General features: G+C 35.5%; 1 protein-coding gene across 1 annotated transcript in view; it reads left to right on the forward strand.

Annotated features, from left to right (window-relative positions):
• Positions 1 to 2492: 2492 nt before the first annotated feature.
• The window catches only part of GPM6A (glycoprotein M6A), a 110291-nt gene continuing 94600 nt past the window's right edge, over positions 2493 to 18183 (forward strand). The window contains exon 1 of the mRNA XM_065061311.1: positions 2493 to 3088. Coding sequence (XP_064917383.1) covers positions 3052 to 3088 — 37 coding nt within the window. The 5' untranslated portion in view covers positions 2493 to 3051. The remainder of the gene's footprint in view (positions 3089 to 18183) is intronic.

Genomic DNA, 18183 nt, shown 5'->3' on the forward strand with positions numbered 1-18183 from the left:
TTTAAAGAATCATCTACGAGGCAGATTTCTGTCTCAAGATTAATATGTTAATAAAATGCAGTTAAATATGGCAGAAGCTGACATAAATTCTCTCTCACATCCTCTCTTGCACATGCTCACACAGGAGCTGTGAATTAGTGGCCAGTTAATAGCACCTGAAACTAATCAGCATCCTCTTAAGAAGGAGCTTTGACATTTGTGTAGTTTGGAGAAGTTGGTGTTTAACAAGAGTCCCTGTTAGTACCTTTATGGCAATAATATCTATGCAGAAAAATAAATCATTGCAAGGGGTCAGGGGAAGCTCAAAGCCATTGTTTGGCAATGCCGTATTTTGCTTCACCAGTTACTGTTATTTCATCTTAACCTTTGACATAAGAGTGTAGGCTTTTTAGGAAGCTAGAAGTCCTGTCATTAAAATGAAGGCTTGTGTAAACCTGATGTGAAAATGACCATAGTGGGGACTAGGCCAAGGATACACTCAGCCCAACATCTCATATATTTGTGTACAAAAGCATAAGTAATATAACAAGAAAATAAAACTTTTACACTAAATATTCCTGACTCTCCAATAATTTGGAGCTTGGGAACTCCTGATTCAGAGGTACATCTTCATATCCATGACTCACTGTGATTCAGATTCTCCTTGCTGCTGTTTTGTTTTCCTCCCCTCTACAAGGCCCTTCTGTAACAATTTCCACAGCTTAATTACACATTGTATACTGTGCCCTTGCTTTCTTGTGAGTTTACTTTCTTTGCAGCCCACTCCCTGTACTGAACAAGTTTCTTATTCAGCTTTCTTTTCTCACTGATTATTGTACAATCTTTATTGTATCCTCTCCCAGCTATCTCTTTCCAGCCTTTTTTTTTTTTTAGATACTTTTTATATTTGAAACAAAGTTTGCATGATTGTTTCAAGTAATGAGGTCATTTGGTATTGCAAGCAACCTATAGATTCCTTTGTTGCAAATATCCCTGCCAAAGAGGTTGGTTACCTCACATATTTGGTGCTATCAAGGAAAAAATAAAGCGTAGAAGCAATTGTCACACTAAGTAAAATATTTGCCAGACACTTTTTAAAATATGAAGATTTATTAATACTTATGTAAGAAGATGCTTTGAAAAAGAAGTATTACAGAGGAGACTTACACAGGAAATCTTCTGTTTTAAAATAAATATTCCTTTAAAAAAAATTCTGACTGAAGGAATAATTCCTAGAAAGGTGGAAGGCACTTAGATGCTATGATGTCAGAGCACTTCCATGTCTGTGGGAAGTCTCGATGTGTTGATTTTGAAATGATCAGTTAGATCTGAGAACTAAAAAAACTGATTATTGTTTTTCAGTTATTCCAGAAAATAGAGTTCTAGAAAGGTGAATTAAAAAGGAAAAAAGGAGTAGGAAATACATTGGGTAACTAAATGAATGTGCATTCAGTTATTCAATTATATATAAAAATTTAACTTCATCTATAAAATATATACCGGTATGAACCAGATTTGAAAAGATTTATATACAAACTGTGTTTTAAAAAAAATACAACCCCAAAAACCAGCACCCCCCCAAACATGAGCGAGACAACAACAGCATAAAAAAACCCCAATGAACCAAACAAAAAAACAAAACACCAAAAAAACCCCAAACAAACAAAAGAACCCTGACCAGACAAACAAAACAAACTCAAACCAACTTTATTCTTGTTTCGGGGACTTAGACGGCAGCACTAGGTCAATCTATTTAGATATCATAAAATAAATGGATGAGCTAGTTATAATTTATATGTTAACACAAATAAGCTTTAGTCACTGTTTTCCCTAGAAGGATGAGAAGTGAAAACTGTAAAGAAAAATTTGACTTGTTCCAATTTAACTTTTGGTGAAATGATGAGTCTTAAAATGATGTTACATTCTACTCTGTAGACTAAGGTACAAAGATGGTAATTTATTGCTAGACTGCAGCGTCCAATTTGCATTCCAAATCAGACTGCAGAGCTCCCCAAATGAGTAGGTGCCCTCACAATGTATTTAACCTATGCTTTTCCTGAGTAAATTCCTAACAGTATGCACGTTTGTACATGCTTCCTCACATACATACCTCACATACACATGTGCTGCTTCACCATTGTTTCTTTTAATAGGGATTTCAAGTGTACAGTCAATTTGGATATTAGCAATCAGAAAAAAAAATGATGCAAGTACTGTTTTATAACTCTGAACTGCTCCTAAATTCCTATTTGCTGTGGCACTGACAGATAATGTGTAGGGTGCATATAATTTGCAGTTATTAATGTCACATATGAAATTGTGCTTGTATGTGTCTATGAATACACAGTTGCATACAATATAGTACTGTTATAAATCTGTTCTTGAGAATATTATAGAGGTAATAACGTATATCTGTTGTTAGTTCCAGATGACACAGATATACAAGAATGAGGGAAATGAAGAATCATATTATTCTTAAATGTGCTGATACAGAAGGAAGGGGAAGGGGGGGGCAGGAGGGGGAGAGAGAGAGAAGGAATACAGCATAAAGAACCCACAGGCATCTGGGCTTTCCCACTTCAGTAGCAAATAGGGGGAATTATGGGTTGGTGGTCTGCTTCCCGTTAGGAGGACACCCCTCCATCTGTTTTCAGTACAGCCTGTTTCCAATTTAAAACACAGTTTTCAATACAAACCTCAATTTCTTTTCTCCATTTTATGTGCAAAGTGAGGCTTATGAATCCATGTCATTGCCATAAGGGCTCAGACCAAATTTTCCCCCAAAATTCACAGGCTGTTCATTTGAATACCTGCTTACAGTGGTACACAATGGGCAGCTTTGAGAAGAAAAATTGATAATCTTCACGGAAGAGTAATTTGAATGAAATTACACTTGACAGCCTGTCTCCAAGCAAACAAGGAGAGTGAGGGAGCCTTAGCTAAGCTCTGAGGACTTGCCTAAGCCTCTGCTGTTGGAGCTTCCCAGGGAAAAAAAAATCCACACTTTTTCCTGCATCTGACTGAAGCTTTTGATTAATTCTCTGTGGCTGTTTCTAGTGAAGAAAGGTAGCCATGGAAGAGAATATGGAAGAGGGACAAACACAGAAAGGTATTGTGATAAAATTGCTTTCTTTTTTGCAATGAGATTTTTATTTTGCAGTTCCTTGTTTGCTTTAGCAGCATGTTGTAATGTTACTGAATATCCTTATGTGGCAGATGGGGAAAGATCTTTTTTTCTTTCCTACCATTTACTTCATTTATCTCTCTGCAATAGCACCTAGCATTAATATAGTGACTGTCATCTGATATCTAGCCTTAAAAGAACCTAAATAGCAAATTTTACATCTATACTAATAATATTGCAAGCGTTTAATGCAGCCTGCTTCCCGACCAGTCTTTGTTAACATTCCATTTATTTCATGTTTTCACGCTTGTCTAGCTGGGTCAAGGGAGTCTAGTGTGAACTATGAGAGAGCTACTCACACAATATTTGGAGCCAGTTGCAGTTGGATATCTAACAATATAACCAGTATTTACACCTTGAATAAGAGTCCAGACTGAACAAAGACATGGGGTGTATTTTTTTAATTATTTAGGCAGTATTGAAATTTCCCTCTGCTTTTTTCCCACTTCTGTTTTGCAAAGTGTTGAAGCAGCCTTGCTATAGTTCCCATATTTGTATTGTACAGATTTGCATTTTGCCAAAATTTGTTTGCACGTTGCAGCTGAAATTGCTTTAGCAAGATGTACACAGCAAGTGTAGAGCATTTCTGTTTCGCTGTTTCTGTTCAAGTTGAAAATAACTGAACGTGATGGGATGTGTTAGCACTTAAAGGTGCAACTGGATATTATTGCAGACTGTTTATTAATTTGTGGATCTCTAAGAAATATAGTGGTTTTAGTCTTTTCACTTAGGTGTTGTTCTGTACAAGTGACATTACAGTAGTGAAAGGAATCAAGGTTTCTTCCCTTTACTTTATTGCAAGCAGAAAGTGTAATCTTAGTGAATATTTACCACATTACATAATGTGTATTTTTCATTTTGCATTTATTTTTAATTCACTTCCATTTTTGAGGAGGATTTAGGAACTTGCCAAATAATTTAATATAAGTTGCCTGTAAAGGCATATTTTTCTGCACTGATGCCATATTCTGCTTTTCCACTCCCTGATCAATCTGCGTTCTACATGTAAATGTCACTCTTTCTCATTATAAGTGACCCATTTAGACAGAATGCAGCTTTGTATTGTTTATGGTCTTGACTGGATTTAGATGCAGAGTATGTAGTCATGAGAAGACTAAAGGAGTATATATATGTTCCCCTTCTGTGTGTATACATACTTATGTTTATAGATAAATAGATTAGTATCTGGTTGGTGATTTCAGCAGTTTCTTCAGTTGAATTTCATTATTTGCAAATGGCAGAAATAATGAGAAAGTACAAGACTTTTTTTTTTTTTTTCCTAAATGTAAAGTCAATGCCTTTATTGTATGGTTCAAATTAATTAGTGTGTTTTACATTCAGAAATTGATGACATTAGTTTTTTTAAAGTCTGAAATGCATTTTTTTTCCTGCTTAAAACAAGTGAGTTAAACTGTTTGACCACTGAATCAATATACTTCATTGTTACTGAATGATATTGACTGAAGGAACAGGGGGAAATGCAAATCTTTAAATACTTATTAGAGAGAATAAATCAGAAAAAAGTGAATTATTCTATTTATTAAAAGAACATTGATAAACTGTGTCCTCATTGTTCATATGATAAGCAGCTGAATGACCAATCACCACTCAAAATTGTGTGATTAATAGTGTGATTACAACAGCTAACACTACTTACCTCCCACCCCCCATTTACAATGCCATGTGTTCAGCCCTTTTTCCCTTTAGTGGTACCCAGCTGTCACCACAGACAGTGACAGGAGAATGTTAAGAGCTTGCAAATTGTATGTATTTTTCCTCATTGGTGTGGAAGGGGATGCTGCTTAGTTGCTGTGACCATACTTGTGAACCTGTCACTTCAACCTGTTGTGTTCACACTTTGGATTACAAGAACTTTAAAAATGTATTTAGACTTTGAAGAAAAATTGCAATTCAGGAGGAAAATGAAAAAATGCTTTCATTTTTTAATTTATTTTGAGTGCTTGAATGCAGGTTTTGGAATTGTAGTATAGGGATGATTATGAAATCGTGGGTCTCTCTAGGGTTTGGACTTTACATTTGAAAAATATGGGCTGTTACTAGTGTGATTTGATACTTCTCTTTCATAGTTCCTGGTGTGTGGGTTGGGTTTTTTGTTTCTTTGTTTGGTTTTGTTTGTGTTTTTTTTTTTTTGGTTGGTTGGTTGGTTTTTCCTTTCATTTAGAATATTCTGTTTAAGTGTTTAATTGATACCCATAGTATAGTTCCAGGTCATCTGGACTAGGTTTTCTAACGGTAGTATCCCAGCAACTATAATATATTCTGATTTTTGTCCTCCTGCCACCTCGACTGGAACTGTTTCTTTATTTCTTTCTCCTCTGCTTTCCACAAAATCGATGGGAGTATAAATTGTCACTGCTTATCAGCTCCTGTGCTCTTCACACCAGATGCTTTGAACCTCCCACTGAACAGCATTACGTCTTGCTTGCAGCCATGATGGAAGTGAACAGTTTCATATTGATGCATTTCATAAATACAATAAAGATAGCTTTAGTAAGAGGCTTGCACATTTGGAAGTCTTGTTATTTTAGAGAATTTTATGTGATAGTATATTAACAAGTGTAAACATAATTCTTACCACTGTCGTTCCAAAAAATGACCTTCTGCCTTACATTGTCTCTGTACATTTTAGCGTTTAACACAATTTGTTTGTGGCTGTATCTTGTAAAATTGTCAGCAGGGAAATATATTACATTTGTTTTCTGAAAATAATTAATTACTAGAAACTTTGTAGTTCAAAGTAATGATTAGAAAGCATAAATGGACAACTCCCCTCCCTCTCTCCTTCCCTCCTTACTTTCTTTCCCCCCTTCCTCCTCAGTTTTCTTTCTATTGACCTTGTAAAATGTGTTTGTGTGTGTTTTTTTTTCTTGGCATCAGCACCCTTAACATGGTAAACTGAGATAAGGCTGCTGTCCAGCAGGTTTCATATGTAAAGCTGTAAAAAATGAAAGTAAGAATAAACTGTATTAATTTTCTCTTTTAAAGTGTTGGAACACTTATTTTTCCCCCTTTTTTTCCTTGATATATTTCCCTTGCTTGCAAGTTGGTAGAGGTTGGGGAGGAGGTTTCAAAGGTATTTGCTACTCAGCTGACTGTAGCTGTCCAAGAGCTGAAAGTATGTAGAAAATCTGGCTGAAATATAAGTTATATGTGAACACTAAAATATATTCTAACAAAGTAAAATGTCATAACATCTCAGAAATATCAACTTGTTCACAATTTCTGTAATACTAGCATTATGCTACATGCCTAGAAGTGTATCATACTGAGAGCTCTGATTGCAAATTTGTTGTCTGGAAAACCTAGGATAACCAAAGCCTGTAATTTATTTGATTGGTTTATTTTTCAAAAATGATCAGCTCCACTTAGAAGCAGAAGGTTCACTGATGTCTTTAGGGATGCATGCTAATTTTGAAAACCTCATGAATAAATTTGCATGTGTCAGTGGTGGATTTCAACTGCCGCTGTTTGAAAGACAATGACGTCACACAGCTTTGCTATGTGGAAACATATATCAGTCCAGTTCCTGCAGAACAGGTCTTCGCTTCATAAAAACACTGAGATTGCAACCATGTCCCCAACCCCAGCCACTCATCCCAATAGAAGACTTTTCAGAGGGCAGGTGCTGTAATTTTTTCCTTTGTGCAGGACTTAGCACAGTGGAATTTAGGATTATTCTCACCACGTATCTCCTTTAGAAGAAAGAGACATTTGGTAGCACAGCAAGACATACTTATTATGATATGCACTAAATTATAGATAAATATGCCCTTTTTATGGTTCATCCATAACTTCATTTTGTAGTTAAAATTCCTTTATAAAATAAACTCTGAGCACGGATGGAGCATATGTGTTTGTACCGCATCAAACGTGAGAAAGAGCTAATTTTACTTAAGCTTTATTGGCTGTAGTATACCTAACAAAAATAGATAAGGTTCCACTGGTATGATAGCAAAAAATATAGATTATTGTGAAAAGAAATGGCTGAATACTAGAAAATAAATAATGAGTTAGTATTTGATTTGCATTAGTGATTTAAGTGCACATGGAGCCTATTATTAAAGCTTTTTAATTTTTTCCACAGCATGCCAGTAAAGGAAAGTTTTAAGCAGAGTTTTAGAAGAAATTCATAAGGAGTCTAGCATGCTATCACTAATATATACACACAGCCTCTGCTTCAGCCATGAGAGGCTGAATTGCTTCCTCTTACTTCAGTAACTTTTGGGAAATGGCAGACTCTGAGTTAGTAGAATTCTATAGGCTAGGTGAAAGTGATTTTTATTTCATATTAACAAATAAACCAACAGTAAAACAGCCAAAGCAATTGCTGGCATCTTTTGCAGTTTTGGTCTTCTAAATCTTTTTATCTGCCTCTAAACAAGAACAGTTGTCCAGTTTCTTAATTGACTGTTGTTAGAAAGTTGGTTAAAATAAAAATGAGGAAATCTCAATGTTTTTCACTTGTAAATAAAGCTGTTCTTTAATGTAAATGAAGTGGTAAACGTGAACCATGCTTGTACCTTCAGTTAGATCTTTTAATGTAGTTAGTACTCTATCTAGTCTTATAGAGCTCCTGCATTACAATACATTTTGTAAGTTGGAAACAGCTTTTAAATTTGGCCTTATAAGTAAGAAGTAGCAGACTTTTGCTGGCTGATATTCTTCATACAAAACCTGGCTTTGCAATGCTTGATTCTTAAAGAAAACATGATAGAAAGAGGTCAATCTCTATTTCCTTTGGGAATATATTTTCATTTTTACTCATTGTTCCTTCAAAGCAGAATAGTCATAGCTTTCATCATGTTTATTGTTGCTTATTCTTAAAAGTGTGTGTGTGTACTAAGTGTCAGATATAATAACTCACCTGACAATCAAAGTCACTAACAGAGGAAATAATTTCCCTTCATAATCAATGTTAAATATGGAAGTAAATTTTAACATCTGGCAAAGTATCTCACTATATTTCCTGCTTAATATTCATTAGTAGTTAATCAATAAGGTTTATTAAAGAAAAATGAAATAATGTTCAACATGAATTTGAAGTTCATTATTCTAATATTGTAAGAGTTATTCTCATTTATGTAGTAACTACAGACTACCTTGCTTAGTATTCTTACATTAGGAGTGGTGAGATACAGAGTTGCAATTTGAATACATTATTATTCAATACACTAGGCTTTTATTCACAGATAAACATGTAAGTAAATTTAGTCTTGCTTGCTTATTTAATCTGTAGCATTGAAATGCCTCTGTTAACAGTAGAAAACTTTGTGTTTCTTAGAGGCTTAACAACATACTAGTCATAGGCATGAAAATCCAGCATTAATAGGACCTAATTATACTTTTAACTATATTCTTACAGGGAAAAAAAGTATTCCAGCTGCCCTAAGGCAGATGCAAGCCTCAATTCGATGTGTGAGAATTTAAGTCTTCATGGTAATTTTGACATTTGTATGTCAATTTCATGAATAAGCTATTTTAGAAATAAGATGTTTCATAAGTAAGAGATGTGGATACTTAGGAAAAAACACTGACTACATTTAAAATTATTAATTTATACAAATTCTTGAAAAATACTGTCTCAAACCAGCAATATAAATTTATAAAAAGCTTTTCCTACAGTTAAAGAGGTGACAATATGTTCTTTCCTCCTAATAGTTTTATAGGGATGATGGTAGTCTAGTGCAGGGCAATGAAGATGATAAGGGAGTAGAACATCTCCCTTATGAGGAAAGGCTGAGGGAGCTGGGGCTCTTTAGCTTGGAGGAGACTGAGGGGTGACGTTATTAATGTTTACAAATATATAAAGGGTGAGTGTCATGAGGATGGAGCCAGGCTCTTCTCGGTGACAACCAAAGGTAGGACAAGGTGCAATGGGTTCAAACTGGAACACAAGAGGTTCCACTTAAATTTGAGAAGAAACTTCTCAGTGAGGGTGACAGAGCACTGGAACAGGCTGCCCAGGGAGGTTGTGGAGTCTCCTGCTCTGGAGACATTCAAAACCCGCCTGGACACATTCCTGTGTAACTGCATCTAAGTGGTCCTGCTCCAGCAGGGGGATTGGACTAGATGATCTTTCAAGGTCCCTTCCAGTCCCTAACATTCTGTGATTCTGTGATGATGAAAACAAAAAAGGAATAAGCAGTATACCTTGAAAGACCTTTGGAAAGGTTCAGAAGATTGAAATTGTTACAGACATAGACGAAGACAATATTAGAGTTAAAAGAATGAAAGATACTAATATTTGGCCTTTCAGAAGAGACCTATAGTGGGCCTTGATGGAAATGTTAGGAGTTTCTTTATAAATAAAATGTGTGTTTTAGGGTAGAGTGTTTTCGAATGGCTTCCAAACCTTTGTTTCAGTCTCTTAAGAAAAAAAAACCTTAAGGTGTTGACATAATGTAATAAAGTTCAATAATTTCAAACTTAAAAGGCCCCACCTGAAATGTTAGTAATCTGACCAGAGTAGTACTAGATTTATATTTGTAGATTAATGTTGATAAATAAATCCTTTGAGAAGTTTTACATAAAATGTTATTACAAGCATAAATTCAGATTATCTTTTTAAAACAGTGAATATGTAACTTAAACACATTTTTCACCCAAGTAAAACAGTAGTCACGCCATGTTCATGACATATTGGTAATATTGTAATATTACTATGTTAATACTACTATGGTAATATTGTAACTTTGGGGAGTTTTTAACTATTTTGAAGTTACATATAGATAAGGGGAAGAGGGAGAGCAAGTTTGATTTTATCTTAAAAGCAATGAGAGGTAGGCAAGATTCTTGTAGCTGGAAAATGAATGTATATCACTTAACGTTCATGGAAAAGCATTATCACAGTTGATCCATTGGCCTCATTTCTCTGGTGAAAGAAGATGGTACTGTTAACCCTTGCTTAGCAAGGTGAGGTAGCCTGTGTGGGAGGTTCTACAGTGTAGTGGCACCCTCTACTACTGGTGAATCAGCTTAGCTTTCTTTATGTAATTAATCAAAGCCTGCCACCCCCTGATTTCCCAACAAATCTTCTCTCACTCTATTAAGCTATATGCAATAGTAAGCAGCTGGCATAATTTTGAATCAAGTTAAAAGCTTTCCACCTTCAAAGGGTCTTCTGCTCTGATATAATGCAAGTTACTAACAGTACCTTTTCAGTGCTTTGGGTCTTAATATTTACAGACTAGAATCTGCACATGGAAGTTGATGCTGTGGTAGGTTTCCCTAATATGACAAGGAGAATCTGGACTGTGGTGAGCAAGACATTGTGCAGACTGCTGAGGGAGAATCCTGTAAGTCTACACTGGAGGTGGAAGGCCACAGAAAAGTTAGCCCTGTTGGTAATTCTAATGTTCTTGTTCTATCAGTAAAAAAGTCCTAAGTCTTAGGACCATTCTTTAACATTTCCCATTAGTAAACATTTGCAGTTTTGGTTGGTTCTCTTTCCGATATCCTTTGATAAAAATAAGAAGTCCAGTCTCCAAATATTATGGTGGCATGTGTCCCAAATAAACTTGTAGTCTCTTTGTTGGCTTATAGAAGCATGCTGCAGACATTAGTAAGACTCCCATATTTCAGGTCTGCCTGGTCTTTTGGGAAAATTCAAGTTGTACATTTTGACCAGAAAGCCCAAATGGCCTGAGAATATGATGTGGGAATTTACTAAACACCTTGAATTTCATGGCTTTCTAGGCATGCTGCCAAAGACATCTGCATGTAGTCTACTGGTAGATACCTCTCTGAACAACTTTCATATGTTGCATGGTTTGTGATAAGCCTTTGCTAATACTAACAGGTACTGCAAATTCTGAGATATTCCTATTGGTTAAGGAGAATTAATTACATAGTTTGAGTAATATATAACAGCATATCTACCCTTCCTAACAAAGTACAGGAGAATTAACATTTACTCATTCAAGAGACAGAAGAATATTCGTTCAAGATGAGACATACTCTTGAAAGATCAAAAGGAATCTGATGGGAGCATTTGTGAATTACCTTACTAACCGTGAAATCATTCAATGGATGATTGCCTTCCCTGTTAGTGAATGGCAATGATAAGCTAAAGTTTCCTTAACCTTTCCAGTAAATTAATCCTTGCCTTTTACCAGCTAAATACCACATTATGTCCTCATGCCATATGTACAAAGTGATTTATATTCAGCAACTTCTTACTCTTCACTGGCCTGCTTGATCTGTGACCTCTATGGTGAAGATTCCATTTCCAGCTACATATTTCTGTGTAATTTCTTTGCTAGATTCATGGAGCAACTTGGAGGCTGGATCTGGTCTGTGGGATGCTTATGTTTGATATGCTCATTTTTTAATGGAGGAGGTGGGGAATAACTGAGCACAAGGTGCTTCTGTCACTCAGAAGAGACAAATGCTCCTGTGCCCTACCTGAGTACAATATTAAACAGGACAGGTAGGTACAGTAGCAGAAAGGGGATACAGTAGCTGCTACTGGGTGCAATGAGCCCAAATTCAACCTCTATGGCTGTTGGAATAGTCCATTGTGAAAAAACTTAATTGAACCAATGTCCATTAACAGATTTTGATTTTTAATAATAATGGTAAAATCAAGAGCATTTTCAATTCTATATATGGCAAAAAAGAGCTTAAAATATTTTAAAGGACAGTGTTCTTCATAAAGATTATGTACCAATAAAGCGCATGTATGTGAACTTATAGGGGTAGTAGTTTGCTAAGTCATTGTAAATAGTAACTCAGTGTGCATAACTGAAGATGAAAGTAAACGTTTGAAATTGTCTTGAGAAAGAGACAATTGACTACTGGTCACTGTGTTGTTCATAAAGGTATTAAATTACATTATTGCATGTTGTATTATTGCTTTTTAAATTGAGTAGCTTTAGCATGAAGTGCTTACCACCTAACATGGTTTGCCTTTGTTTATGACTTGTTGCTAAACCTAGAAAAGGAACCTACATTTCTAACTGACTGACACAAATACAGTGATTTACTGTCTCATGAAGCAGTCTGAGTATGTTAGATATATAAAAAGCTTTTCCTACTTGTTATGATGCTTGAATACAGCAGTACCATTGTCTTCAGAGACTTTCTCAGCCTCCTAATTTCTTCCGGAGAGACTGACTGCTGCTTCTCATCAACATACACTTTCCACATTATAAATAAGCATAACCATGCTTTCCATCTTGACTTTCCTCTTGGTAGGAGTTTGAAGTTCCTTATAAACACTTGCAGGTTCTCTTTGTGGTTCTCATGCTATTCAATAGCATCTAACCACCATTTACTTAACAAGGTGGCTGAACTAGATATAAATGAAACACTATCTTGTTTTGCAAGTGTTCATAATTAGCTTGAGATCTACTTCTTTGAGCCATAAAGCTTTTCTTCTATTTAGTCTTGACTATATTTGCTACAAAATACTTCCCTTTTGCTGGAAAATTCATAGTCCTAGTAGTGTACTAAGGACAACTTTGATTCACACTAACCACCAATGCTGTGGAAATGAGTAGGATATGCTTGTAAATGCATATATTACTCTTGATTTTAGGTTAATATAATGCTTCTAAAATTACAGACATAAGGAACTTCAAAATCTGGAAAATCAATGACCAAGGCTCTGATCTTGCAAAGATTTACATGTATGTATTTGATGTCACGCACTGTGAGTAATCACGTTGGCTATATAACAGTTATTCACATAAGCAAAAAGGAAGCACATGCACAGTCTTTAAGACCTAACAATGCCATGGAGTACTTTGCGTGTAGCTGTCAGGTTTTTGGCAGGAAATCTGTGAGAGAATATGATGATGCAATTTAATGATCTGAGAGGAGAGTGGAAAGAAGGTTGAATGGAGATTATCAGTTGTCTTTTTTTTGATTGTTTGTTTTGCATGGTATTACAGTACATTAACATGCCTTGAGGTCTCCTGTGGCTGTCTGCAGGTTTCAATAAATTATTATTATTTTTTTTCTTGTCTGTTTTAATTTTTAAGGGTTTTTGTTTGTGTTTTCCTTTGAACCAATAGAATTTGGATTCACACTTGGACAGGGTATACTGGACCTTCTAGTGGTACTGAAATATTTTGTTAGTGTGTCTTGTTCACATGCTTAAGCCAAGCTGATCATCAAATTTGCTGTGCAGATGGAATTTTCCCCTAGGCAGGGTACTAGTGACCTTCTCTTTACCTTTTCTCTGCAACATGATCATGGTCTGCTTTCTAAGATTATCTAGGAGTTTAATTCTATTAAAATCCTGCTGCCAGTGCAAAGTCTAGCACTGGTATTATCCTTCTTGCTGTCCTGTTGTAACAAACTACAGGTCAGAATTTTGATTTTTTAATGCAGATCTGAAGCAGCATGTTGGTTAGTGGCCTGTGGTTTGTAGGGTAGAGTGGAATGGATATTTGATAAATCCTTCTGAACTGAGGGTCTATTGCAAGGCTTTCTGCTATTACGAGGTTCTGGACCATGACAATGTCCAGTGTGAACAAAGTAAATAGGCTTTTGATTCTGAGATTTTTGCCATATAAACTGTGCTGTTTAAAATCGCTAAGGGAAAAAAGATACTATTGTCAAATATGTATAGAGTTTACAGGAGTATCTTCTAGTTTTATAATAACTTTCTATCATACAGGTAAAATTAATCATAAAGGTGTGTATCACTGTGACTATCCAAAGAGTTTAGTAAAACTTGTATACTACAACCACACCCACACCATGTGGTACAAAAGCCAGAAAATAAAAAGCAAATGTATTTCAGCTCTTCAACAGCATATGCAGGCTACCATTTCTCAAAGATAGAATCGTAGAATCATTTTGGTTGGAAGAGACCCTCAAGATCTTCAATTCCAACCATAACCTATATCTAGAACTAAACCATTTATCTAAGAACCTTATCTACATGTCTTTTAAACATCTCCAGGGATGGTGACTCCACCACTTCCCTGGGCAGCCTGTTCCACTGCTTCACAACCCTTTCCATGAAAAAATGTTTCCTAATATCCAATCTGAACCTTCACTGGCAATGTCATATTTCAAAATTATTCTAGATTTATGACCATTGTTCACTAGTGAAAACAATGGAGTAATTATACCCTGGCAGTGAGTAGGTCTTTTAGGTCAGTTGTGTTTATGCTAATGGTTCAGACAAGATATTCTTCTCCCCCCTCCCCATCTGGTCCCGTCATTAAATATTGAAAACACAGGAGAACCTGTTATGGACAGTTCAGATCTCTTACCAGCTTTATGGATGTGTGTGCATATGGGGGACTTATGCTGTTCATATTTTCTTCATATTGATCTGTTACACATGTCAAAACCATCTGTATGGCCTATGCTTCCAGCAGGTATCCTTCTGTTATTACCTGTCCTATCCCCTTCTAGAAGATAAAAACATGTACTTTTTTACATACTTATGGACGGCCTTAACTTCTAACATCCCAATCAGGCACCTCTTGCCTTTCTTGAATGTGACTGGGATACACAGATTTGAAGACTTCAAAGTACCTGTAGCAAGGTGTGTGTGTATTTTGTGAATATTATATATGACCAAAAAGCTGAAATATCTTGTTATTTCTTGACAGAAGAGTACAATTATGCCCATGCCTGGACAGTTGTAACCCACAGTTATACTTAGTTGTCTGTCTTGATTTATTTCTCGTATTGTTTTAATTTTATTATTATCTTTTAACGTAGACTCAACTAGATTTGATGTAGCTGCTGCAGTTGCTAAATCTTGCAATACCCTCTGGGATCTCCTTTTTCTTTTGGTTGTTCTTGCCCATATAATTCCTGATCTTTTCTGAGTGTGTACCAAACTCAAGCTCTAAACGTGGACTGTCTGCTACTAGAGATCTGAAAGTTCTGCCACTCAGGAATCTCTGATCTGTAATCATTCTTCTAATCTAATATCCTCACAAAGCAATAGACTTCAGTGTTGCTACAGAATGTGGTTGTTTTATATCTAAAGGGATAATTTTACTAGGCTTTTTGTAGCACTTCAGGGACAATGAATTGCACAATGGCCCAGATGTAACAAGTAATATAAAAGTAGCAGTCATTAAACTAAATTATTACAGTCATCGTCACTGTCCTTAATCTGTTACGTTTTCTTTTTTTTTCCATAGCAACCCCAGTGTGATAAACAGTATAATTGAAAAGCTTCCCTACAGAAATGTGATGAGGAATAATTTGGCTAGGGGTTGTAGTGGGTAATAATGCAGCAGAGTGTTTTCAGGTAGGCATGGTCATAAATTCTGTAATAAATTAAGCTAGCATCTACTAAAACATGGAATACTACATGGAATGAATGTATTGAAACACATTTGCCCATTGTAAGTAGGAAAGCATGTTAGAAACCTCCATGGCAATTTGTTGACTATTGTCAGAATATGAAAAAACTTTCAATATTTTTCATTTTAATGACATTATGTAAAAAGAGGGCAATTACATTTGCTTTATGCAATTGCATTGACTGTTTGTTTTTATTCTCTGTCCATATGACTCATTTCATGAAGTTGTTTGCTTTTCCTTTGTTAAGAAAAATTAAAGAAACACCAACCTCTCTTCTGAGTGGTTTTTATGGCTGTTGGCAGAGAATAGCAGTTGCTCTGTCAGTGTCACAGCGTTTATTTTAATCTCTGAATTAATTTTCTTGGTTGCTAGGCAATTCTACTTCATAGTTTTAATGAAAATGACTAATTCTGGGTGCTCTCATTTCAGAATATGCAATCATTTGCTTTAAAACTGAAAGTAGATTTCTCTATAACATAATGATTGACAAATACTCTTGTCAGTGTACAATTTTATGACTACAGCTAATAAAATATCCACATTTCTAGTCCTGTATTTCTTGCACATTCCAACAAATCCATTGTAAATCTAAGCTGTTCAATACAGGAAGAACTGAGCTTTTATGGGTATGTAGAGGGTAAATATCAGCTCTAATGTCTGACATTTTAGACAATTTTAAAGGCAGCTTATAGAACTCATTATGTATTATGTATTTGGAGCTGCTATCAGTTATGTCTTTTTACATCCTCAGTGGCAATGGTGTAATAAGTGCTATGTATCTCAGTTACTCAGATTGCAGATGCATTCAGCAGGTCTTGCTTATTAGCAGTGCAGAGAAGTTCAAAAATAGGTATGAATATTCAAAGTAGTAATAACCATATTATTAAAGAAAACATCTTAACGGTCTGTAGCTCTGGAACTGGTTTTATACTGGAAAACACATAATATAATTCAATCTTTTTTTCTGCTATTTCAATACTATTCCTATTTGAGGACAAATATGAAGGAAAAATAACTTCAAATGAAACTTCATAGGTTCCTCAGTATCAGGGTAGTGCAGAAGCACAGGCCTTTTTTATTTTGTTGATATCAGCTATACTTTCATTTCTTCAGAACTATCAGCTGGTCAAATACTGTCCTTTAGCTTGCTATCTCAGTTCCACTGTTGTTTTTCCATGCTGGTGAACTACATGGCTTGGAAATGAATGAAATCCATCCTCCTCCTTTGTACAAGAAGAGCATCCCGTGAGCCGTAGTGTCACTGATGTACCCTAGTAGGCTATCTGCTCCTGACATTAGTTAAAGGTTTATCAGCTCAGCTTTTAGCCCTGAGCACCATTCTGCATGCTTAATTGCTCTTTATTTTCCTTCTCCCTAGATTATAGTAAACTCGCCTTCCTGATAGTGGCCACCTTTTTGGTACAGTTAGTACACTGAGGGCCACAGCTGATTTGGTTTATCTGAATAATTTGTTGCAGTCAAAAAGCTAAATAGTGAGTCTAATTTTGTCCAGTTCAAAGACATAATGTGTTATCCAGACAGGAGACTGTGAATGCAATGTATTTTAATAATTATGTATTAAGACATAGTTTTCTCAAGATCTATTAATGCAACTAGCCTCTGGCAAAATCTGATGTTGGTGTTAGATAAGCACCAATACTGTGCTCTTTTGGAGCTTTCTAGTTGGATTAGAGAAAGAAAACTTCAAAAATCACACAAGTTTTTTAAAGATTTTTTTTTCAGAAGGATGTGGGGTGGCAGGGAAATAGATTATTCAGCTGCATTCCTCACAGAATGATGTGCTTTTATTCTCTTGATTTTTATATATGGGCTATTAATAATAAGGTGGGTAGACAGCCAGAATGTTTGCAACTGTAATGATAATGCACAATGAAACTAAGCAGTTGGGTCATTTGTATTCAGTATGTACTTGGGAAACCTCACTTTTTGTAAATGAGAGGTGTGATATGCAGCCAAAATTCTTAAGATTATATTCAGGTTAGTGAGCTCTTCCAGCTCATCTTAATCTGTTTTACCACTTAAAGAAAGCAGTACTGAGAAGATTGTTTTCAATTTGTGAAACTGGGTTGTGAAACTCCTGCAACAGAAGAATAAATATGTTAATGTGGATGAAAGTAAACCTGTAGGGGATATGAAATAAATTTCTTAATGAACACATGCCTGGTTCTGTGAAGCAGAACACTTGTATAAGCCGGTAGTAAAAACAACTGCTCTACTGTAACAGCTTTACCAAATACCAAAAATTGCCTTTCAACAAATAGTGTAAAAACAACCAAAAAAATTCCTGCCAAAGACCTTCCCAAAGTAATTCCAATAGTCTGCAGCTTCAGTAGGCACAAACATTGGACCTGTGTCCAATACATGAGTACACAGTTTAAGAAAGGAAATATGTCACAGCAATAATTTCCATTGTGCTTGGTTATTCTGAGGAATGAAATTGTTATGAAATAGTGAAGTTATCAAAAGTTTGCATTAAAAACTAAGCTCTTCTTTCAGTCAGTATTTTATTAGTTACCATTTTAGTCATAGTATTTTTTTGAAATTGTTAGGATATTATTTAAGATTCTGGACAGAGATATGAAAGATCTGAAGCTGATTATCTACGTCACTTACATTTTCCAATTTGACCTACAGAAATTATTACCAAATTGTTTGTACCCTTGAGAAATCTTACAGTAATGCACTGTGTCTTGGAA

This window comes from Columba livia, chromosome 4 (genome assembly GCF_036013475.1).
Source record: "Columba livia isolate bColLiv1 breed racing homer chromosome 4, bColLiv1.pat.W.v2, whole genome shotgun sequence".
Taxonomy (NCBI): Eukaryota; Metazoa; Chordata; class Aves; order Columbiformes; family Columbidae; genus Columba; species Columba livia.